Source organism: Amphibalanus amphitrite, unplaced genomic scaffold, assembly GCF_019059575.1.
Source record: "Amphibalanus amphitrite isolate SeventyFive unplaced genomic scaffold, NRLGWU_Aamphi_draft 000415F_arrow, whole genome shotgun sequence".
NCBI classification, from domain to species: Eukaryota; Metazoa; Arthropoda; class Thecostraca; order Balanomorpha; family Balanidae; genus Amphibalanus; species Amphibalanus amphitrite.
In genome coordinates this window covers 84,191-107,924 of record NW_024881909.1, presented here as the reverse complement: position 1 = coordinate 107,924, position 23,734 = coordinate 84,191, and the positions used below count along the sequence as shown (strand labels likewise).

At 44.7% G+C, this 23,734-nt stretch overlaps 2 protein-coding genes across 2 annotated transcripts; one reads left to right on the top strand and one right to left on the bottom strand.

The window, feature by feature from the left end:
- The first annotated feature begins 10,555 nt into the window (after window positions 1-10,555).
- On the top strand, window positions 10,556-11,945 carry LOC122390928 (keratin-associated protein 19-2-like). Its single transcript, XM_043384384.1, has 4 exons — window positions 10,556-10,626; window positions 10,876-10,976; window positions 11,125-11,223; window positions 11,365-11,945. The coding sequence occupies exons 1-4, from the start codon at window positions 10,618-10,620 to the stop codon at window positions 11,762-11,764; spliced, it is 609 nt and encodes a 202-aa protein (XP_043240319.1). The 5' UTR covers window positions 10,556-10,617; the 3' UTR covers window positions 11,765-11,945.
- A 3,510-nt stretch (window positions 11,946-15,455) lies between these two features.
- LOC122390926 (prisilkin-39-like) lies at window positions 15,456-16,881 on the bottom strand. Its single transcript, XM_043384382.1, has 4 exons — window positions 16,790-16,881; window positions 16,444-16,544; window positions 16,184-16,282; window positions 15,456-16,042 (listed from the first exon to the last, which is right to left on the bottom strand). Exons 1-4 carry the CDS (start codon window positions 16,796-16,798, stop codon window positions 15,643-15,645), a joined length of 609 nt encoding a protein of 202 aa, XP_043240317.1. The 5' UTR covers window positions 16,799-16,881; the 3' UTR covers window positions 15,456-15,642.
- Window positions 16,882-23,734: the final 6,853 nt, after the last annotated feature.

The following is a 23,734-nucleotide window of genomic DNA, read 5'->3' as shown; positions in this document are numbered from 1 at the left end:
CAGGAAAAGATTCACTAACCTCGATGACGCCCTCGCTTTCGCTGAAAGTGAGCAGCAGGCCGACAGGACTTTCCAAGTCTGCCGCCATCACTCCCCTCCTCAGTCCGACGTCGAACCCATGGACTGCAGCGGTATTCAGTCCGCTACAGACTCTGAACTTCGGACCACTATTCAGAATCTAACCTCCCAAGTGCAGCGAATGTCACGCGACATCCAAAAACTGAAACCGCAAAAACGTGCTCAGACCGCCCCACCGCAGGTGCGTTTCAACGTACCTCCGACTACTCCCCCACAGACTTACTTCAACGTTCCCCCGACAGCTCCCCCGCAAGTCCGCTTTGATGTTCCACCCCCGCTGATGTCGTACTATGGCAACGTACAAACTCCCCCTCAAGCCCCTCAGACTCCCAGACCGAACTACCAGTGGACTGAAGATGGATCCCCCATCTGTATCGCTTGTGGCACACCTGGACATGTACGCCGTACGTGCCGACGCAACTCCACCCGTCCTCCTCCCCAAAGTACCCAGGGAAACGCGAACGCGCGTCTCGAAAAATAGCGACCAGAAACGCGCCAAAGAAAGACGGTCCGAAACGGAAAGTTTCTACAAAGAAACCTGGACCGCAAGCAGCACAAATTAAAATTAAACCTGATACGCCGATGTGCTATGTATCTCTGAGCGACCAAAAAGCCTATTCGTTAGTAGATTCAGGAGCGGACATATCCCTTATTTCACGTGAAGCTTTTGATAAAATTCAGTGCAGGAAAATCAAGGGTTTTTCTACGAGGAACTGCGTTCCTATTCGTTCTATCTCTGGTCATAGACTCACAAACTTCGGAACGGCCGTACTACAAGTCAAAATTGCAGGATTTAATCAACCGTTCAAATTCCAAATCGTAGAAGGTCTGAAAAACGACTGTATCCTAGGCAACGACTTTCTCTCCGCATTCGGTGTTCAATTGGATTTTGGACAAAAGACGATGAACCTCAACGGTAACGTCATCCCTCTGCGACCGCAACGTCTGACTTGCCAAACGACGACATCTTTGGTTCGAGTGCCTCACAAAGTTACAATTCCTGCTCAGTCGTATATAGAGATTCCTGCGTTAGTCAACCGTGTTCAATTGCTGGATCAAGATTGCATAGTTCAACCTTTGAGCAATGCACCCGTTCTAGGAGAAGAACCTGGTTTGTGTTTGGTTGAAAGTGTAGGTCGCGTAGACAAAAACAAGCGTATTACAGTCGTGATAGTGAACGCCACTGGTAGGGATTACGTTTTGCCTTCTCGATCAGTCATTGGCATTGCGGAAGTTTTAGAAGACCCGGAAGGATGCATATTTACAGCTAGTGAGGAAGGTGACCAGTGTAGTGAACCGTCAGATGACGTCCCCGAAAGTCAAAAAGCGCGATTGTCACATGTGTCCGAAGGTCAACGTAAAAAGATACAAGATTTCTTGGCCCAAAATGAGGATTTGTTTGCAAAAAGTGATTTGGATTTAGGTTGTACTGATTTAGTGAAAGCAACAATTGAAACTGGTGATCATCCACCAATTAAACAGCGACCTTACCGGTTGCCTTTCAGTCAGAGAAAACTTGTAGAAGAGCATATACAGAAAATGTTGCAGGCTGGCATCATTTCCCCTAGTCGTAGTCCCTGGTCTAGTCCGATTGTGATTGTAGATAAGAAGGACGGACAAAAACGGTTTTGTGTTGATTTGCGTGCTTTGAACAAGATCGTTGTCAAAAATAGTTACCCTCTTCCGCGCATTGACGACATTTTGGCTTCGCTTGAAGGTGCGAAATATTTCACTTCTTTAGATCTCCGCAGTGGGTACTGGCAGATAGCCATGGATCCCGAGTCAAAGGCCAAAACGGCATTCACTTGTTTCATGGGCCAATACGAGTTTGAAAAGTTATGTTTTGGGTATGTCAATGCACCCAGTCTGTTTTCAGAGCTTATGAATAAAGTACTGTGGGGCATTCAACACAAATTTACTATTGCGTATTTGGATGATATTTTGATTTATTCAAAAACCTTTGAGGAACATTTAGAACATATAGATGCAGTCTTTTCACGTTTGAGAGACGCTGGCTTGAAATTGAAGATGTCAAAATGTGAGTTTTTGAAACAAGAAGTAAAATACCTAGGCCATGTAGTTACTCCATCTGGTATCAAACCGGATCCCGAGAAAATAAGTGCAATACAAAATCTCCGTCCTCCGACAAATGTCAAAGGCGTCAGATCATTCCTTGGTATGTGTGGATTCTACAGGCGATTCGTTCCAAATTTTGCAAGGATAGCCAAACCATTGACCGAGCTAACAAAGAAAAATCGTCGTTTTTATTGGGATGATGCATGTCAGTCTTCGTTTGAAACTCTTCGTTCAGCTTTAACAGTTGCACCAATTTTGGCATATCCGAACGTGGATAAGCCGTACAAGTTATATACTGACGCGTCACAAAACGCCATAGGTGCTGCGCTAGTCCAAGAGACTGAATTGGGTGAAAGAGTCATCCAATATTTGTCGCATCAGCTCAACGAAACCCAGCAACGCTGGCCTACTATCGAGCGAGAAGCTTATGCGATTGTATATAGTGTACAAAAGTTCCGTCCCTATTTACTCGGTTGTAAAGTTACGATTATGACGGACCACCAGCCCCTCAAGCACCTGTTCACCAGTGAAATGAAGAATGCTAGGATTCAACGTTGGGCGATTATATTAGATGAGTATGGATGTGATATACAGTATATTAGTGGACGTCAGAATGTAGTTGCCGACGCATTGTCGCGACTGGACACCTCAGGGCCCAATCTTATAAACGCCGTGAAATGGATATGGCAGCACTCTAAGGCTGGATATATAGTACGCAATCTTATAAAACTCTGTGAAATCGAAAACACGGCACGCTCTTTACGGTATTGGTAGCCGCTGGTTTTGGGGATACCGTAAACTGATTTTAACCGTGAGCAGCTGTGCACATCTCAAAACACCGACAATCATCAGCTGTTTGCGGTTTCAGCGGCGTCCATTTCACGCCAGAATTTGTGGCGTACTTTGACGAGCTTCTCAGACAGTTTAATTGATTTAAGATAAATTCCATGTTTTTATGATACAAGTATGCAATATTTTACATTATGATACTTCTAAGATTAAAACAACCTCCACATATTAACTCATGATTTACTATAATGATGCTTAATTATACAGACAACGATCAATTTCAAAATATGTATTTCCAGGAACTAAATGCACACTAAAACACATAAAAACGAGTGTTCATCGTTATATGGCTTTATTTTTCAAATAAAAAGGGGATTTTTAAGAGGATTTTAGCATTAGTAACCGTCTTAGATTTTCGGCAGCCACTGCATTATAGAATCGGTATGGGTCTTTAGCCTATTCTCACGTCTCACGTATGACACAAATAACGGGCACTTCATGGCTTCTGATTAGATATTTAAATTAATGATGATATACCTTAGTTTGTCAAAAGAATTATAAATGCCTACTCACTATTCGTATTTCCTCACTTTCTGTTTGGCACAGTCACTGATCAGTGATCAATCTGTTGTTTCTCTTCCTGCATCTCGATCTGACTTCTGAACCAAGTATTTTTCTTGATATAGCTTTGATATGTAGACTGGGTGCTTCAATCCTTTGATGAATTGCTTTTTAGCTTTAGGCTAGGTAATAGGTACCTATGCTTGAATAAGAAGGAAAATAAGCTGTAACTTGACCTAATTCAGTTCATGTACGTAATCTTCAAATTTTAGTAGCTTTATCTTCATGAAAACAAGAAGGAAAATAAGCTATATCTTGAATTGATCCAGGTAATGCACGTATCCTGATGCTCAAATTGTAGGAGCTTCATTGTCAACGGCATTACTTCAATTACTGAAAGAGTAGCCGAGCTATAATTAAATGATTATTTAAATAATTCTTTAACAAATTTATTGCAATGCCTTAACAGCAAATAAATGCAAATGATAAGTTGAAGAAACACTTTATTCACTCGATTTTCTGAGCGCGAGAATGCCCTCGCTGAAATTTATTTGGTCGGCAATCCACTTTTCAGGAGAATTCTTCAAGCATGTTAGTGTTTTCCATACTTTGCTATCACGTTTTCCATAAATAATTTGTTTATTACACATATGTGTGTCTCTAAAAGAAATAAATGCCCAATAAAAATTAAAACACATCATTTTTGCTGTTCGCAAACAGTGCGCATAATTTCCAATAACGACGGCGACAAGACATTGACCAATCACGTTGCGTGTTTCCTGCTGGCGTTGATTTGTACTGTGGGCAAAATGGCGTGAATAGAATTACCATACTATTCTCTTTATAAGATTGCGTGAATAGGGTGCCGTAAATAGAGTGGGGTGGAATGATAGTACGCCATTTGGTAGCACAACCTTTATAAGATTGGGCCCCTGAGCGGTATTGTTTCTCGGGCCAAATCAGTGCGCAGAAATTGAAGACCACACTGAACGATTCGCTCGAGCCAATAGCAGAGTTTCTCACTGCCAAATTCCTTGAGCCAATAGCCGAGTCTCTTATTCGTGATCCTCGCCCTCGGCATGAGCGGGAGGAATTTGTTGGTGGTCGTGTGTTACGAAATGTATGCCAACATGAAAACACGATGAACATGAATCCATAGCGACTGGCGAGCAAAGCGAGAACACAAACAAAATAACCAAGATTCTTACCCACGGGTGCAGGAGCGAACCAACTGTTTGGGCGTGTCCCAAACAACTTTGCCAGGCCCCCCCCCCCTTCCCCGTTGAGGTCGTCATATTTGGTCACAGTCACTCACACCTGATTATCTCAAAACCTTAAAAAAGGCTAGAAAGATCTGATGTTTAATTCAAAATTTGATCTGACCTCAAATCCAAGTTTTACCGGGGTAACCATTACCTGATTGGAGAAGATCATATTGCATATCATTTGGTCCGTATAGATGATCTGTACACATTTCAGATGATTTCAGGGCTATATCATGTCTCCACCAAAAGTTAGGCACTGTCGAAAAACTGCCGGTGACCTTTTATGAAGTAGCCTGACCTTTTAAGTGACCAGTACAGTGGCCATTCCCTGTATCGTATCCATTCCATTTGGGTAAATTGGTCAATTTCCGCAAAAATCCTGTGGTGTCAGGAGGTATTTGCACTCCCTTTGTCTTGTAATGGTGGGGTCACAATTCTTACCCGAACCCACCACAGATATAAAACAGCGATGAATATCAATTATATTGATGCTGATACGTCATGCAGTTGAGTGAGTTTCAGACTTGAGGATAAGCTGTAGGAGAGGCAGGATTATATTTTTTAGATGCATGATTGCGTAGCTGGTCCCGGTTACCTGACCTTTGGTGACCTGAGGTCAAAAGTTTTGCACAAGATGCAGAAGAAGTACATAATAAGCATATTAACTCGCCCGGGCCGGGAGGAGGTGTTTGAACACCACCCCCTGCGCTGTGATTTTTCGCAGATATCTGAAAAAAGCGGCAGCGAGGAGCGCCGCCGTGTTTGGCACACCTGTTCGTGCATTTTTTTTCCGCACAGGTTGTGAAAATTTCAGGTCGCTCAAGGTTTGGTCACCAGGTCACGCCAGGTGACCTCACCTCAGAAAAGAATACGAATTACGAATGCTCGTCGTAGCTATACCGACTGAGCGATTGCCTTGAAACTTTCAGCGATTAATAAGAGTAACAGTACCTATCTATAAAACGTATATCTCGGAATTTCAATATCGGTGACCTAAGGTCAGGTCAATTTTGAGGCCTCTATTATAAGTTAATGGGAGAAAGTTGAAAGTCGTCTTTTTCTAGACACTCTTAAACATCGGGATGCAGGTAAAATTGATACACTGAACAGGAAAATGGCTACTGTGACCCCTCGTTATGCCCCCGAGGTCATTTCAGGTCACGAATAGTATCTAACAGTTTTTCGCTAAGAGCCTTTGATAGAAGCATATTAAATTGTGTTGCAGCCGCGAAATGCGACGAAACAATCACTGCGCTGAAACGTTATTTAGTCACTGATCAATGACTACACTGAACAGTAGGTAACCCATGCAATGAACAATAAACCAGCATAAAGAGTGAAACAGTTGAGTGGCTGCAATAAGTAGTGATCTAGTCACTGTACTAAGCAGTGAATAATTGGTCAAGTTGACACAAGGACGTTCCAGCAGTAACTGACTGTCTTAACCCTCGCCCTGGCAGGGGGGGGTCGATGCGACCCCCCCTAAGGTTTTTCGAAGATAGCGTAAAAACGGCGGCGCGCAGCGCCGCCAAATTTGGCACAGCTTATGGGGCAACCTTTTTACATATGACCTGAAAATTTCAGGTCCGGGTGACCTTGGGTCAGGTCACCAGGACAGAAAAACCGGTACAAGGTCATGGTCAAATTTCAATTTTCTTTTTGCACCTGTCCAACTCACAGTTTTGCACTGATTTCCTTCAAACTTTCAGGATGTGCTAAGTTCACCGAGTTGTATAACATATAGTTCGGGTTTTTTGAGGTCACTGACCTGAGGTCAGTTAGAGGTCATTGCGTCGTAATGTTAAGCCTATGGGAAAATACTAAATTCGGAAAATACTGGAGATATACGCTTCGTTTTATCACTTTTGTGCTTTGAAACCACAGTAATTAACAGCAGGTCACTTGGTGCTTCTTTGTTTGGTGTACTTATCCATGGGTCAGGTCAAATGAGGTCAACTGAGGTCAAATGACGTTTTTGCCAATCACTTGGCACATAATGACGCTAGAGCTTAAAAAATGGTATCATTGTGTTCCTGGTGATCAGCCGAATCGAATGATATGCGATATGATGCAATTTGGTTAACTTTAACTTAATTTATTAATTTAAGTTTACTTAAAATTTAAGAAAAACTTTAAGTACCCTTAATCAAGCTAAAAAGTATATCATTCGACGCGCCTTGACGTGCTGAGTTCACAGGTGCTTTTTGTTTTGCTCTATCTTAATTAGATCAAAAGTTATAAGCGAAAAACTTTTGACCTGTTTTTAGCGAAATTTTTGCATTCATACCCCCCAAAACCCCCCTAAATATTGACCTAGAGCAACCAAATTTGCACAGGGGCGAAAACTCCAGGGGGCCCACCTACCTACCAAATTTGGTGTTTCTAGGTGCCATAGGAGCCAATCGCGAGGGGGGGGGGGGGTCGCATCGACCCCCCCTGCCAGGCCGTGTTATGAAAAATGCCCTGCCAGGGCGAGGGTTAACTGACAGCAACGTCTGACAACGGTAATGGTAAGAAGGCGCAACTTCACAAGTTCGCCAACAGATGGCGACATCTGTCACAAAGTGACGGTTTGGTGGTCACGTGCGTCGACAATCCTCCAGCTCAGGAGAGTAGGGTCCACTGACATCTGTGTGACGTGACGGGAGGGAGGGGGGCATTTGGAGTGTTCGCGGAGGAATTATGAATGATTTTCTAATCTATTACTCATATTCGAACATCACAATTCGTTTTCATGGTGATTGTGAAACATATATTGTAAAAAGAATATGGAGGCAAAATTGCTGCTAATTTTTTAATGCATTGTTTAGATTATTTTGCCGACAAACATTGTTTTCGTTCAATATGACAAAGCATGTCGGATGGTCGTAAGGTAAGAACACCTAATCCCATCAAACCATAGCAATTTAGAACATATTTCTTATTTGATTATCGTCACTATGAATGCTCGTTGACATCCATTGTAATGAGGTAAACTGTCATCAAAAAACGTCGCCAGGTTAAACTTGCATAACTTGCAAAACGCATAATTGCATAGCTCCAAATCTAGTGGACTGAATGTATCCACCCCGTTCTCACGTTCCTTGTACACCCTACATCCGGACTTGCAGCGTTACTGTAAAATCATTCTTCAAACATACAAATCACCCATTCTGTCTCCACTATTGCTCACATCACGCTAAAAATCATGTCACGTCGGTCAGGTGCTTAACCTGCTAAATTCCGGTTACCTGCTCCACTTTTCGCAATCGCTGCCACCGTGCCACCAGTTCCCGTGCGCAATCCCTGTCTCCTGTTCCTTCCCGTAATGGTGAGCTCAGAGGTCACGATACGGGGGCGCGGTCTTACGTTTCTCTGGGAGCAGATCAAGGTCGATGAATTGATATCACTCGCCGATATAGCGGCCCGTTGCGGTTCAATGAGTTTACGTCTTACACGCAGCAGCCGTTACAAATGGAGCCGAGCTGTAGGAGCGTGTGCCCAGTGCACTATGTTTTAACTCGGGACCAAAACTGGCCAGGGCTCGTAACTAAGAAACTATATGAGATACAGACGTGTTTTTTTTTTTGCTTAACCCGCGCCCCGTAGGGAGGGGGCGAAACGCCCCCTGTCCTTTTCCGTCGATATCTCCTAAACGGCTGCAAATATCGCCACCAAACTTTTAGGACCACTCCGATCATCAATTGTACACATGGTGACCAAAATTTTTCTAGAGGCTATGAAAAGTTGGCCACAAATGACGTCAGAATGATGTCATGTTCTGCCATTTTCGACCGAAAAAAGACCTTCGCGAGAAGAGCTGTCAGGCCTACAGCTTTGAAGATACAGAAAAATGATCAAGACATAAAAGGTGTAAAATTGACAGGACTACAAAACTGTTATCTCGGATTTTTGAAATTTTCGTGTTTTGACTCCCAAAAATCAAAAAAAACATTTTTTATATATTAGCCGAAAATTCCAAACAATTTTTTGAGTTTCGAAAGAACGGTTTATATGTGATAGTACCCATCGTCTTCTATCTACATACCAAATTTCAGATCAATATCGCTTTTGGCCAAGTTATAGCGAAAAAAAACTGTTCAAAAATTATGGCATCAAACTTTCAAACTCAATTTTTGGAAATTGTAGACCACGTAGGGCAAAACAAAGACCACCATTAGACTCCACGTGACGAGTTGCATCGAATTAATATCCATTTGTGCCAAATATTAACTTTGAATTTTTACCTAATTTGACCTGACCTTGGCCAGACCTTCACCAAATCGTGACCTAAGCTAGCCCCAAAGGCTGCCTGACCCACATAATCACATTTTTCATGTAAAATGGACCATAAAACATGTATCACACGACTTTTTCATATTGTGACCACCCAGTGACCTGACCTCTGTGACCTGACCTGGTACCAGTGACCTCAGATAGCAAAGTATGTGTTTGACGAACAATGTACATACCATCAATGATTTTCAATAACTTACCAATTTACTCGATTTCACAACACATTTCTTGAAATGCCTGTGAACGGTGAAAATCCGACCTTTGACCTGACCTGTGACGTCATCGGTTTGACCCAGGTCAATACAATTTGGTCACAAGGTAGTCCCTCGGTTGGGCTATTGAACGCCGTTTGAATTTTGAAAATCTTGGACGCCCGAAAAGCTTGGCACGCCTTATTTGAGCGGGTCTCTCTCTCTCTCTCTCTCTCTCTCTCTCTCTCTCTCTCTCTCTCTCTCTCTCTCTCTCTCAGTTTGACTTGGACAGCAGCGGCGTTGTTGGAGGGCGCTCCGTGCTGTTGAAATGCAAAATGACCCTTAGGGCGAGCCGCCTTGACCTTCGGGTTGTTGTGCTTGTCCAGCAACCCCTAGACGACCCGTGACGTTTACGAAGGTGACTGGACATTCCTCTCCATTAGGCCCTCGGGTTTTCTTCGTCGGTTGCCGCTGAAACGCGGCAACGCTCTCGGCGGTATTAATCTACCGGGGCCATACTGGCCTGACGATACTTACTTAGGAATTCCCAAGACGGAATAAGCCTTTTTTGCTGCACCATTCGCCGAAAAACGTCACATCGCGCTGCAACTCGCGCCTCGTTCAAGCCGCACTTGGCCGCCGCGCGCGGGCTCTCAGCGACAAGACGCATCTTTTCCCAGCTACCAATCACTGAGTACGATTTCAAGGTCATAGTTGCACGACCATCAGCTGACCAGTAAATGAGGGGTCAATGCGGCTTAATTTGACTCAGCACGGGACAACTCACCAGGCCCGGACACCGTAAGGATTGACAGCCGGGTCATGCCTGCGGTGATTGGCGGATTATCCGCTACTCACAGCGCGCAGTAGACCGGGCGTCCAAGAGAGGTGCCAAAGCATTCCGGTCACCTTGTATTACATACGAATACATTTTGTTCGCATATCTGCACAAAGTAAATGTTCATCTGATGGGTTTTTTATCGTTAAATTTCACTGAGCTCTAGTGTATGATTCATATTTTTAATGGTGCTGTACAACAAGTCTTTTGCAGTGACAAAGTCAGAATGTGTCAGCTCGTTTGAGCGCCGGTCACTGCCGATACGAGCCACGTCCTTCAGGCTGCCAATAGCCACTGACTTGGTCATCAGTTTTCTAGCCACATTTCACAACTAAATAGCCAAACTGCCGGGTGATTTGAACTTTTTGTGTGCGCATTACTCCCAACGCAATGACTGGCCAATGCCGGCTCTGCTGTGGCCTCTGGTGTGGGTGTGGGCGTGGCCTCTGTGAAGGGGCGTGGCTCCACCGGCAGTGTGTCGGCCCGTATAAAGGCTTCGGTCGTCGGGTGGCCGTCACACATCAACCTGTGAGCTCCTGCAGTCATGAACAAGGTACTCAGATGGAAAGCGGGTAGAGACTAGAGACACTTTGGCAAAAGACATGTTAATCGAGTACAGGCAAAGCGTTTAAAATTAAACATACATAAAGGGCTGCTTACGTGGCTGGTACAGTAAAATGTCGGGAAAACTATTGAAGATTGAGACATACAGAGACCTTTTTATATCGAGAAAGCTGTGTCACTTTTGACAGTGTCGTTTCCCTTGTAGTTCTTTCGCTTATTTCAATGTTTTCCCCTGCAGTTTTTGGCTGTCGTTGTGCTGGCGGCGGTGGCCTCGGCCGCTGAAAAGAAGGAGGACCTCAAGACCGAGGAATCCCACCCGGTGGTCTCCTACGGCAGCGGGTAAGTTTCATTGGTGAAATGAAGCTTCAATGATATTCGTTACTTTTAATAAATATCATGGTTTCAAACTTCTTATTTACTAGAAGCACATTGACCGATTCTATACATCGGCAATTCTGTGACAATGGTGGAACTATTTTCTTCTCAGCTATGGTTACGGAGGCCACTCTGGTCCCAGCTACAGCCGCTCCCATTCGTACACCAGGACCTACAGCAAGCCCAGCTACGGATACGGACATGATAACAGGTGAGGGGACAGCTTCTTATACCTGGTGTACGACATCATTTGTAATGCGGCTTTTTCTAGACCATAAAATAATATGTGCATGGACTGATAGATAGCTCTATCAAATAATGCAGCCTTTGATCAACGGCGGCTCTTTTTCAGCTACGACTACAAGCCCAGCTACGGCTACGGCAGCTCTGGCTACGGCAGCTCTGGCTACGGCAGCTCTGGCTACGGCAGCTCTGGCTACGGCTACTCCCGCCCCTCGTACGGCTACGGCCACTCCACGAGCAACGGCTACGGTCGTCCCAGCTACGGTTACACCAGCTACGGCTCCGACAACAGCTACGGCCGCGACTACGGCTACGGCCATGGCTACGGCTCCGACCGCGGTCACGGCTACGGCTACTCTGGCTACAGCCGTCCCTCCTACGGCCACGGCTACTCTGGCCACGGCTCTGGCTACGGCCACTCTGGCTACGGCTACAGCGCTCCTTCATACTCGTACTCTCGCAGCTACGGCTATTCGGCTCCGTCGTATGGTTACGGATACGGCCACTAGATGTCACTGAACACAGTTGACCCCAAGATCTGACCTGGTCTGGTTTTGTCAGTGGTGGTGTCAGTTAGTTTGCCAGACGGTGACCATTAATAGCGAAAGGTCTTTCTGATTAGTGTTACTTATGTTCACTTACCCTCGCATGTGTACCTGAGGACATATTTAAATAAACTTTGCCGATAACCTCATGCTTAGAACCGCATGCCGAAAGATCTTCATTCATTGTGAGCTTTCAGTTGAGGTAAATATGAGATGAAGACCTTCACTACGGAAAGGACACTGGTAGGATTAGTGCATGTGTTTTTTTTTTTTACGGGAAAAAAACACTTCCAGTGAACTGAAGCTATGATTTCACTGACGATTATCGATATCGATTATCAACGAGCGATTATCGATATATGTATACAGGAACGAAACATCGAATTAAAGTCTTAACCCGCGCTCCACTGGGAGAGGGGGGGGGGGGGCTATTCACAGCCGCCCTCCCGTTTTTTCTGCAAAAACGTCCAAACCGCTTGGCGTATCGACGCCAAACTTGCAGTACCTTCGGCTGCATCAATTTGACACCATGTGTTAAACTACGAGCTTCGTAACTACCGAACATCGTCACATGACGTCACAGTGACGTCATGTTTGGCCGATTTCGACGCAAAACATTGAACCACGGCAATTGCTCCCAAGAGCTCAGTTTTCAAGCTCCAATTTCTTTACATGAGAGGACTCAGAATAGACTGCGTATTCAAACTGCTATTTCGGATTTTCGAAATTTGGAAAATTTTGAAAATTATTTTTAATAAAATTGAAAATTTATATTTTTATATTTCTTTCAAAAACTTTTTGACTTTTCGAGAAAAAAAAAACGGAATATATGTGATAGAAGACATGCTTATGACTTACTCTAGCAAGTTTTAGCTAAATATCTTCAAAAATGGCCAAGTTATTTGCATTATTGGAAAAAAATTCACAATTATAAATTTTTCAAATCAATTTTTCAGTACGTATATGACATCGTACACTAATATGAATAGCTTCATCATGTTTCTGAGCTCAAACTTCATCCAATAGACACCTTTTTTGTTGAACAATTTTAACTTCAAAATTTGACCTTTTTTGACCTGAAAGTGACCTGACCTAAGCTAAATTCAACTAAAAAATCACATCAAATTCGAAATATATGTCCTAAATTGACCATAAAACATGTGTCACGTGGCCGACGCATGATATAATATTTCCGTAACCTGTGATGACCTGACCCTGACCTGAAAATCAAAGTACAAGTTTGGTACGCTCAGGGTATCTAAAACATCTGTTAACAAGTGTGTAAACCAAAAATGAGCCTGATCTGACTTGTAAGACGGTGGCCAGAGCCCAAAATGTGAACAAACCAAAATACTAATAGTTTTTACTTTGACCTGACCTGTGACGTTATCGGTAACCTTGAGGTCAATGAAATTAGGTTTCGCTCGACAGTTTTTCCGGGGCTATCAGACGCCGTTTGAATTTTGACGATCGGCTCAGTAGTTTCGGAGTTAGGGGGGGGGGCTATGAAGAGTCCCCCATGGTAGGGCGCGTTATACGCAGACCCCAGTAGGGCGCGGGTTAAACCATGTCAACCACACGTAATCGTGATTTCATACACTCCTAGCAAGTTTTGAGGCTTCACTTTTGCATTGTTGAAATTGCGTGACGTCATGTATGGCGTCACCAGGGTCATAAGAGTTTTTCGTCAATAACTCCCAATGAAACTGAGCAAGCGAGTCGGTGAAGCCAACAAGGGACTCAGGAAGACCTGCCGAATCGAATGATGTGCGGCATGACCTCATTTGGCCAAGTTCGTGACCTGGGGGTCTCTGACCTGACCGTTTCCCGAGGTCAACGCCTCAAGTTGAACTCACCTAAACAACAAGTAGGTATACCATTCGACGCAACTGAGCAAAGCAAATACGATGCTGTCAATATCACGGCTCTGTGGGCATTTTTTGCGAAGTTAACCTTCGCCCCAGTGGGGGGGGGGGGGCATATGTTACCACCCTGTCGCGTTTTTTGCGTGTGAATAAAAAAACCGCGGCGCGTAGCGCCGCGCCGCTTGGGGTAGCTTTTGGTACATCAATTTTGGACAATGTGTGAAATTTTTTACCCCAGGTCATGTCAGGTCAGGTCACCAGGTCAAGTTAACTGACCAAGCCTAAAAAAGTTTGCAATCATGTCCAGCCTGCAGTGTTTGTCAAAAAGGTTTCAAACTTGGTGGATTGCATGCTGTTATGGGCGCCTACAATTTGTATATCTCGGATTTTTTATATCCGAGACCTAAGGTCAGGTCAGTGGCGTGACCTTTCCATTACAAGTCAATGGAGAAAAATGAAAATGCCTCTAGATCCGTGTGTACGCATAGGAACAGTCCAAATATTTCAGAATCATAATGATTTGGACCACCCGTGACGACCAAGGTGTCATTTTTGCTGATAGCCTCTAGGAAGGTCATCCGAGGTCATTTGAGGCTACAAACAGATTTTTTGCAAATAACTCGCGATTGGAGAGAGATAGAACGCTGGGGATGGTCTCATTGTGTTTGTCTTGTTGAGACGCATCGACTGATATGCAACATGACCTTTTCCGGCCAGGTCATGACCTTGACCTGAGGTCAAATTTTCGAGTTGACCTTTCAAGGTCAAATTATAGTTCATTCGACGCGTCTCGGCGAGAGGAACACGATTCTGGCAATATGAATGTCGTGGCTTTTTGTAGTCGAAAGTAATTGTCGAAAAACACTTTTCGTAAAAACAGCAATTTTTTGAGTTTTTGCCCTCTGGAGGCTAAACCGTTGACCTGAGGTCAATTTTGATAATAACCTTATCAAAAGAAAAGTTTAAAAGCTATCGATTGCTTATCCATGCGTTTTTCTAGCTACCATAGCTCCTGAGATAACGGCATGTTTTCTGAAAAATATAATGACAATTGGCAAATTTTGACCTTTGATGACCTCTAGTGACCCCAATATTGCTCTAAGATGAAAAATGACTGAAATACTTTCAAACGAACGCATTGAGAGCTATCGAATGCTTTTTACCGCATCTTTCTAGCCATCTTAGTTTTTGAGTTAGAGGTGGGTGGTAACATATGCCCCCCCCCCTCACTAGGGCAAAGTTGGCTGAGACCGCCACTGGGGCGCGGGTTAATTGCCAAAAACCAAACCCGTACCTTGAGCCATTCGCCCTGACCTCAGAGGTCATCGGTTGATCTGAGACCTGAAAATCAGAAACGTAATCGCTGCGTCTCGTAACAGCACACACGCTCGTTTTTTCCGCGACGCTCTAGCTCCATCAGGGGCGAGAGGGAGAGGGTCGTACCCCCCCCCCCCCCCACTCGGCCGGCGCGTATGTAGAAAACCAATAGGTCCGGCCAGAGAGAATGCTTGAAAGGCAAGGCCTACATACATGAAGTATATATTTTTTGCCCTGCACTATCGGCTACCAGAAGAAAAAAAATAGATTTTGCTAGTCCTGCACCTTTCTGCATCCGGCACAGTGCAAAACATAGTTTGTGATTTACTTCGACGATCTCGCTTGCTGAGTTCGGAGCTCCTCTGTTGCTTCCGTTCCTACATCGGTGAAATTTTTTTTTCCAAAGTTAGTTCGCGGAAGCCGGAAATCATTTGCTACGAAAAAGAAAAATGATCTGAGCAGAAACTGAAATCTTCACTGCAGTACATTTTTATTTAGGAAACATTTCAGTAACACAATACACATGCATACGTCAATATCAGTGCACTGGAATAAATAGGCGGACCTTTACCGTAAATGGTCACTGATTGGCCCATACTAACACCGACACTGACAAACCAGGCAGGGTCAGATCTTGGGGTCAGCTGTTTTCAGTGACATCTAGTGGCCGTATCCGTAACCACGGGACGGAGCCGAATAGCCGTAGCTGCGAGAGTACGAGTACGAGGGAGCACTGTAGCCGTAGCCAGAGTGGCCGTAGCCAGAGCCGTGGCCAGAGTAGCCGTGGCCGTAGGAGGGACGGCTGTAGCCAGAGTAGCCGTAGCCGTGACCGCGGTCGGAGCCGTAGCCATGGCCGTAGCCGTAGTCGCGGCCGTAGCTGTTGTCGGCGCCGTAGCCGGAGTAGTCGTAGCTGGGACGGCCGTAGCCGTAGCTGGTGGAGTGGCCGTAGCCGTACGAGGGGCGGGAGTAGCCGTAGCCAGAGCTGCCATAGCCAGTGCTGCCGTAGCCAGAGCTGCCGTAGCCAGAGCTGCCGTAGCCGTAGCTGGGCTTGTAGTCGTAGCTGAAAAAGAGGCACCGTAGGTCAGAGGCTGCAATATTTGACACAGTTATTTATCAGTCAATGCAAAGCCTATCTTATGGTTGCGAAAAAGCCGCATTACAAGTGATGTCGTACACCAGGTGTAAGCAGCTGTGCCCTCACCTGTTATCATGTCCGTATCCGTAGCTGGGCTTGCTGTAGGTCCTGGTGTACGAATGGGAGCGGCTGTAGCTGGGACCAGAGTGGCCTCCGTAACCATAGCTGAGAAGAAAGCATTTACAACATCGTCATAGAATTGCAAAGTTTTGGAATGAGTCAAGGCGCTCCTATAGCACAGTAGTAAAGTAGCAGCGGGAAAATACATGTAGCTGCTATACAAGTAACAAATATGATTGAAGCTTCATTTCACCAATGAAACTTACCCGCTGCCGTAGGAGGCCACCGGGTGGGATTCCTCGGTCTTGAGGTCCTCCTTCTTTTCAGCGGCCGAGGCCACCGCCGCCAGCACAACGATAGCCAAAAACTGGAAAAGAAATTAGATACTTGAAAAACATTCAAAGAAGCTATGTTGACAATATAACGTTTTTTTTTAAACATATTACAACCATCTATAAAAAAGGTAATGATGTGTGCCATGTTCAAGACTCTTCCCTAACATCTTATTTTGGCCGCCACTTCACCAACACAAAATCACACTCTAAACTTCATCTGCACTAGACTCGGCTATCTCCAGCAAGTGTGTCTTTTATACACATTCCACTTGTGTACCTTGTTCATGACTGCAGGAGCTCACAGGTTGATGTGTGACGGCCACCCGACGACCGAAGCCTTTATACGGACCGACACACCGCCGGTGGAGCCACGCCCCCTTCACAGAGGCCACGCCCACACCCACACCAGGGGCTGTATTCAGGTCGACGGCGTAAGTACAAATTTGGCGTAAGTTTAAAATCGGTATTCAGGTCTCTCTACTTACGCAATACCTACGCCAAAGCCGTCTACTTAAGTTATTTGGTATTCAGGTCCACATGTGTAAGTAGATTTGGTATTCTGGTCGGCTACTTACGCCGTTTTCGGATTCAGATAAAACAGCGTAAGATTTTGCTTAAGTGTCACGTAAGTGTTTCAATCATCGGACCATTGAAGTGGCTTATGGAATCACCCTCAGTAATGAAGCTGGTAACAGCTTGAATAAAATAATGTTACTATTTCTGGGTTAAATGACAGAGTGAGTAACACACCTTCTTTTACTGCATGTGTTCAAAGCTTTCATACTCTTATTATAGTTAAAGCGGTATATATTAATAACCTTATGCTCATATTTGTAATGGAATGAATCCAATGGAGTTCCCAAAAAAGAATCCAAGAAGTTTTGGATAATTTCATTACGAATATGAGCATAAGGTTATTAACCCTCGCCCGCACATGCCATTTTCCCATCCTAGAACGCACATGGGGGGGGGGGGGTTGCCAACCCCCCCCGCGCCATTTCGTTCCTGTTGGAGATAGAGCTTAGCGGTAAGACCAAAAAGATTCTTTGGGAAGAGACGAATCCAATGATACCCAGTTTTACCTTCTCAGGTCATTCATTGACCTTCCAGGTCAGGTCAAACTAAAAAAATGTTTTGGGTCACCGTTGGATATCAAGTGCGCTGCTTATCATATACCGATGACGATGCTGTTTTCTGGTGCCAAGCCACCTAGAACCTCTTTGTCACACTACCCGACCAGAATTTTGCTGCTGAGGTCATTTCAGGTCAAGTTAGGTCAAGGTCAATTATATGTGTTTGTATGTCTGTGTGTGTCTGTGTGTATACTGATGTGTGCATCGATTGTTTTTGGGTCCATATTACCACTGGTGGAGAATTGTGCTGGACTGGGGGTGCTCGAGCTCTCCCAATTCCACGCCGGCTTGGCTTTGGAGCCGCGGCCGGGCGGCGCGGGTCAAGGTTACCGCTAGGCGGCGGCGGATTTGCTGCGCCCGAGCACCCCCAGCTGGTCACAATTCTCCACCTATGCATATTACATGAAATTATGATCTGAGAAGCTTTTACCAAAAATGCAATCAAAAAAACTTCACAAAAACTAAATTCAGCTTGCCTAAAACGCAATTATCTTAGATGACCTAGGTTGACCTTGACCCTGACCTTGACACCTGTACATCGTCGAACAACATGTTCCATGATAGGTGGGAGGTAAGACTGGCAAAAAAGGCCGAAATCAAGGTGTCAAAAGCTCACAAGGCCCATGGCAAACGCAAGATGTTGAGAATTGGCTATTTGGGTCATGGCATGACCTGAAAAACAAGGTCATATCTCCGAAACCAAAAATCACAGAAACTTGAAATTTTCAGTGGACATCAAGAAAAGATAGAGGAGCAGCTATACGACAAATCAGCCTTCTAGTTCTAAAAATGTTGAGTGCAGAGCAGAAAGACTACCTGGGGGGGGGGGGCAACCACCCCCCCCCCCCCCGGCATGAGACGTTCGGGCCGGAGCAGCGGCACGGCGCGGCCTAACGTGTAATACGTCAGATTCAGTTTTACACTTTCTGAATGATTTCTTTCAACTTTTGACCTTTCAAAAAATAATTGATCTGCAATTGAACCAAACTTGACCGATGACAATATATCCGCTCCATTAAATCTTATGTGTTGTGTCGTCCATCAACCCGCGCTCAGATGTCATGGGGCTGACAAAATTTGCATCGTGGCCAGCCATTACACTATGCAACAAAAAATGAAACATTTTCTGTTCCTGGAAAGCGACCGAATTTTTCTTATTCATTGGGTCCTATTATAACCGAAATGGGCATTAGTTTTGATCTGAAAATGCTTTTCCGGTTTTCAGAGACGATTTTCGATTTTTGGCCCCGAAATTCGGTTTTTGGCCCACCGTGTCCGATGTAATTGAGTAATCGACTCGCGGTAACTTTCATCGCCTTTCCTATGCCACAAGCTTTCGAATGATATCTGGTTTTGCATATTTGCGTGCAAAAATAACGTCATAAATCTATGTTAAAGTAAGAAAATGTTGAAATTTTGTAAAAAATTGACATTTTTTTCGATTTCATTTCAAAATAGAGGAAAAACTAAAGGCCCCATCCAAATTCTGAGCCCAGTTCCTTGAAGAGCATTCAATTTCCGTTCGGAAGGTACCTTTTTAGTGCATTTTATCGGATTCCTGTGGCGTCCAGATTAAGTTAACCTAAACACATATCCTAAGTCATATCACATAGCATTAACCTGATAACGTATGTTAACGCCATAGGATCAACGAGGGGTCAACTGAGGTCATTTTGTTGACCCCTTGTGACCTCGGGTCACACGCAGGAACTTACTTTTGAGTGCTCAAGAACTTACTCAAGGACTGCTCAGTCCTGTCGCTCAGAATCTTGATCTGTTGGGGGCCCGTTTTTCAAGTGACTCAATCTGGACGCCACAGTAAACCGATAAAATGCACTAAAATAGTACCTTCCGAACGGAAATTGAATGCTCTTTAAGGAACTGGGCTCAGAATTTGGATAGGGCCTTTAGTTTTTTCTCTATTTTGAAATGAAATCGAAAAAAATGTCAAATTTTTACAAAATTTCAATATTTTCTTACTTTAACATAGATTTATGACGTTATTTTTACACGCAAATATGCAAAACCGGATATCATTCGAAAGCTTGTGGCATAGGAAGGGCGATGAAAGTTACCGCGAGTCGATTACTCAATTACACCGGACACAGTGGGCCAAAAACCGAATTTCGGGGCCAAAAATCGAAAATCGTCTCTGAAAACCGGAAAAGCATTTTCAGATCAAAACAAATGCCCATTTCGGTTATAATGGGACCCAATGAGTCCAAAAAAATCGGTCGTTACTCAGGAACAAAATGACTGTTGCATAGTGTTATTAATAATGACTTCTTGCTCGACACTGCTATGTATAATACAATTCCGTATTTCAGGAAACTTGCTATCAGTACAAAATCAAGAACGAGCGTGAATTGAAACGTTATCTATTTAATTAGAATGGTAAGAGTAAGACCACCTTGTAAAATACCGATTAACATAGTGCAGATATGAGCTGTAACCAAAAATATGTTCTGCATAACCTTTGGGCTCTATAACACACCTACGCCAGTATTCGTCCAGTTCGAGTTTACATTAAATTAACTGTCACATCAGCCGATGAAAGTCGCAGTGGTGGACTTACGTCACCTCTTGAGCATGCGTAAGTGCCTAATGGTAAACAAATAGGGATACTTACGCCAAATTTAAGTAAACTCGACCTGAATACCAAACTTAAGACTTACTTACGAACGCCGTCCGACATGAATACCAATTTGTCCGTCTTGCGTAAGTTGTCTGGGATTTATCAGCTTTTGCGTAAGTAACTACTTACGCCAAAAACGTACTTACGCCGCCAACGTGAATACGCAAACTACTTACACATTTGCGCAACTTAAGTAAAACTTAAGTTACGCCGTCGACCTGAATACGGCCCCAGAGGCCACAGCAGAGCCAGAATCGGCCAGTCATTGTCCGCGTAGTAAAAGTCAGTGAATGACTGGACAGAGTTAGGGTCTAGGGCGGCTAGGACGTTTGTCTCTAGTCGAGTTTTTTTTTGTGCGGCAGTTTGATCACTATTCGTAGGAATGTGTTCGTTTATTGGAAAAACAAGCCTGAGATGTTGTAGGAATATTCAACATCTTCAACATCTTGAGCATTTACGAAGTAAGAGAGTATTTTTATGGAGTATTTTGGCCAGCAGTGTCATTTGGCCACCCCACATTTACGATACCTGACAAAAGTGAATGAAATAATTATAGGCTTTATTTATGTGTCATTGGTTGAACTTATCTGTATTTTTTTTTCAAGAAAAATTCCCCTTTTTAATTTTCCTCAAAACCAATAAAACATGAATTTGATTAAAACATGTTAACTTTTATTTTCGTTCGAAAAATTGTATAGCATGTATAATTCGGGTTTAAGACGAATTTTGATGTCGTGGTCCCATTGCTTAGGATGCTAAGCGTTTTCAATAGTAATTTAATGTAATTCCGCATAACCGTAACGACTCTACAGGGTGATTTTTTTACTTGTTAAAAAGTAACGAGGTTTAGTGGCGTTAAAATGCAAATATATATGGTAAAATTATATACCAGCATGACGAGCATTCTGGGACATTTTGATTTCATGCAGACACGATGTGAAGGAACGTCCATCGTGTATTTTACTTGTGCTTGAAGTTACCCCCTCTCTCACCGACACGAATCAGCCCGCCTGAGCACGTGTTGAACAGTACCATGGACTCCCATGCTCATTAGGCGGACTGAAAAGGCTCCTATCACCCATTTTCAGCTCTGCCAGATATTTCCAATGTTTTCTTGTTATATCTGCCATACCTGGGTCCAAAAACTAGAAGTCTAGAAAAGGCAGGTCGAGGATTTTGCTACTGGCGGCCCTGGTGGTGTCTGATTCGCTGTTTTTTGTTTCTCCCTGAAGACTGATTCTTCAGAGGTTGCACATATGCCAGATGGACCGTTTGAAGGTCATTAATGACTACAAGCTTGTTCCTGCATTATTTAACGTCTTTCTGAGGTATCTCCTTGATGATCGTATGCTTCGAACTGCCTCAATGCTTCAAAATCATCATTTTGTGTCGTTCCTTACTGAACGGCGGTGGACCATGCGTGCCCGATTGGTGGGACATTTTCAGGCTCCATTGGGGCCGAGGCCTTCGGTTTAAAGGGACAAATCATGACACCATACAAAATGTCCCAGATTTATCTATCACGTGCATTGCTTTTTTGCACAAGATTTTTCGATTTAGGGACCACCATTGACGTTTACTTTTTAACAGTTAAAAAAAATCACCCTGTATAGACAAAACTTTTCAAAATGGCAATGCGCGTTAATTTGGCCGGTGCTAGTGGAGCAGCTTTGACGGTGCTCTCAGGATCGCTATGCTGGGACGGCCGACTTGATAAGGTCGTCGTGCCGAGCTGGTTGGATTTATAGCGGTTGGCGATGATACTGCGGCACAGTCTGCTTCCTAGGGGCTCATCAAGACACTGCGCAATGCAACACGACGACGATGCTAGAGATATGTTCAAACCAAATTGATATTCACATCTCCAGCTCGTTAACCTTCCAGGCGGTGGGGGAGGGCATTTTTGGCCCCCCTCCCCCCTTAGTTTTTTGGAAATATCTCCAGAAACACTGCGCCGATCGTCACCAAACTTTCAGTACCCTCCCGTGAATAGCTACTGCACATTGTGACAAAAAAATCCCAAAGGCTATGATAGGTTGGCCGCTAATGACGCCAGAGTGACGTCATTTCTGCCATTTTCGACCAAAAAAAGGTTTCGCGGGAAGAGCTGTCAGGCCTACTGCTTTAGAGATACAGAAAAATGTTTCAGACATAAAAGGTGTAGAATTAACCCTCGCCGGACCTATTGGTTTTCTACGTCCGAGGGGGCAGGGGGGGGGGGGGGGGGGGGGCGTGTACGACCCCCCTCGCCGTTTCGCCCCTGGTGGAGCTAGCGCGTTGCGAAAAAAACGAGCGTGTGCGCCGCTACGAGACGCAAAGATTGGTACCCGATTTTAAGGTCCTAGGTCAATTCGTGACATCTGATGTCAGGTCAAGCGCCCCAAGGTACGGTTTAGTTTTTGGTGAATAGCTTCGCAAAAAACGGCCGCAGAGCCGCGATTTTGGTAGCATCGTGTTTGCCTCGCTCAGGCGCGTCGAATGATATACTCTTTGTTCGGGTCAGGTCAATTTAGGGTGTTGACCTCAGGTCAAGATCTGGTCAGCATCCCTAGGTCACGAAGTTGGTCGAAAGAGGTCATGTTGCGTATCATTCGATTCGGCAGGTCTTCCTGAGTCCATTGGTGGCTTTCCCGACTCGCTAGCTCAATTTGATCAAGAGTTATTGACGAAAAACTAATTTGACCTTGGTGACGTCATAAATGACGTCACGCAAGGTCTATATTGCAAAAGTGACGCATCTAACCATGCAAGGAGTGCATCAAATTACGATTATGTGTGCTTGAGATAGTTGGAGATCGTTCCCGGTGCCAAAATAGCAGTTTTCATTTTTCCCCATTGACTTATAATGGTGAGGTCGCGAAAATGACCTGACCTCATATGACCTTTAGGAAAAATCTGAGATAAACAAGTTGTGAGACTTATAATGGATACTAGATCCTGCAAGTTTCATTTCCCTGTGACGTCTCCTCTGGCAGTGAGGGCGTTGCGAAGTTGCGACATCTGAAGACCGTGCAGAGGTTCACTTATGACGTCATAGGTCAGTGACCTGACCTGACCCAAAAATGCGGTTGGTGTCTGTTGAGACGCCAGGCAGTCGGTGATCGTCTGTATTGGACACCAGCCAAACGCACGCGACCTCTGTCCGGCTCCGACTCACGCGCCCCGCCAGCGGCTGACCGGCGGCCGGCGCACACATATAGCCCGGGGCATAGTGGGCCGCCAGTAGGGATGCAAACTCATGGCGGCATCACACCACCACATCTCCCCCCTTACGTCCCCCCCATCCTCGAAGCGCACGCGATAACGTCGATAGGGGCCGGCAGATATGATGCTACCACACCGGTCCCACCTTTTGGTCCTCACATCCTGTACCCGCACGCGCGTTCCGACAGGGAACTCCGGCAAGTCCCGTGCGTGCCGGTCAAACCACCGCTTCGCAGCTCGACGGCGAGAG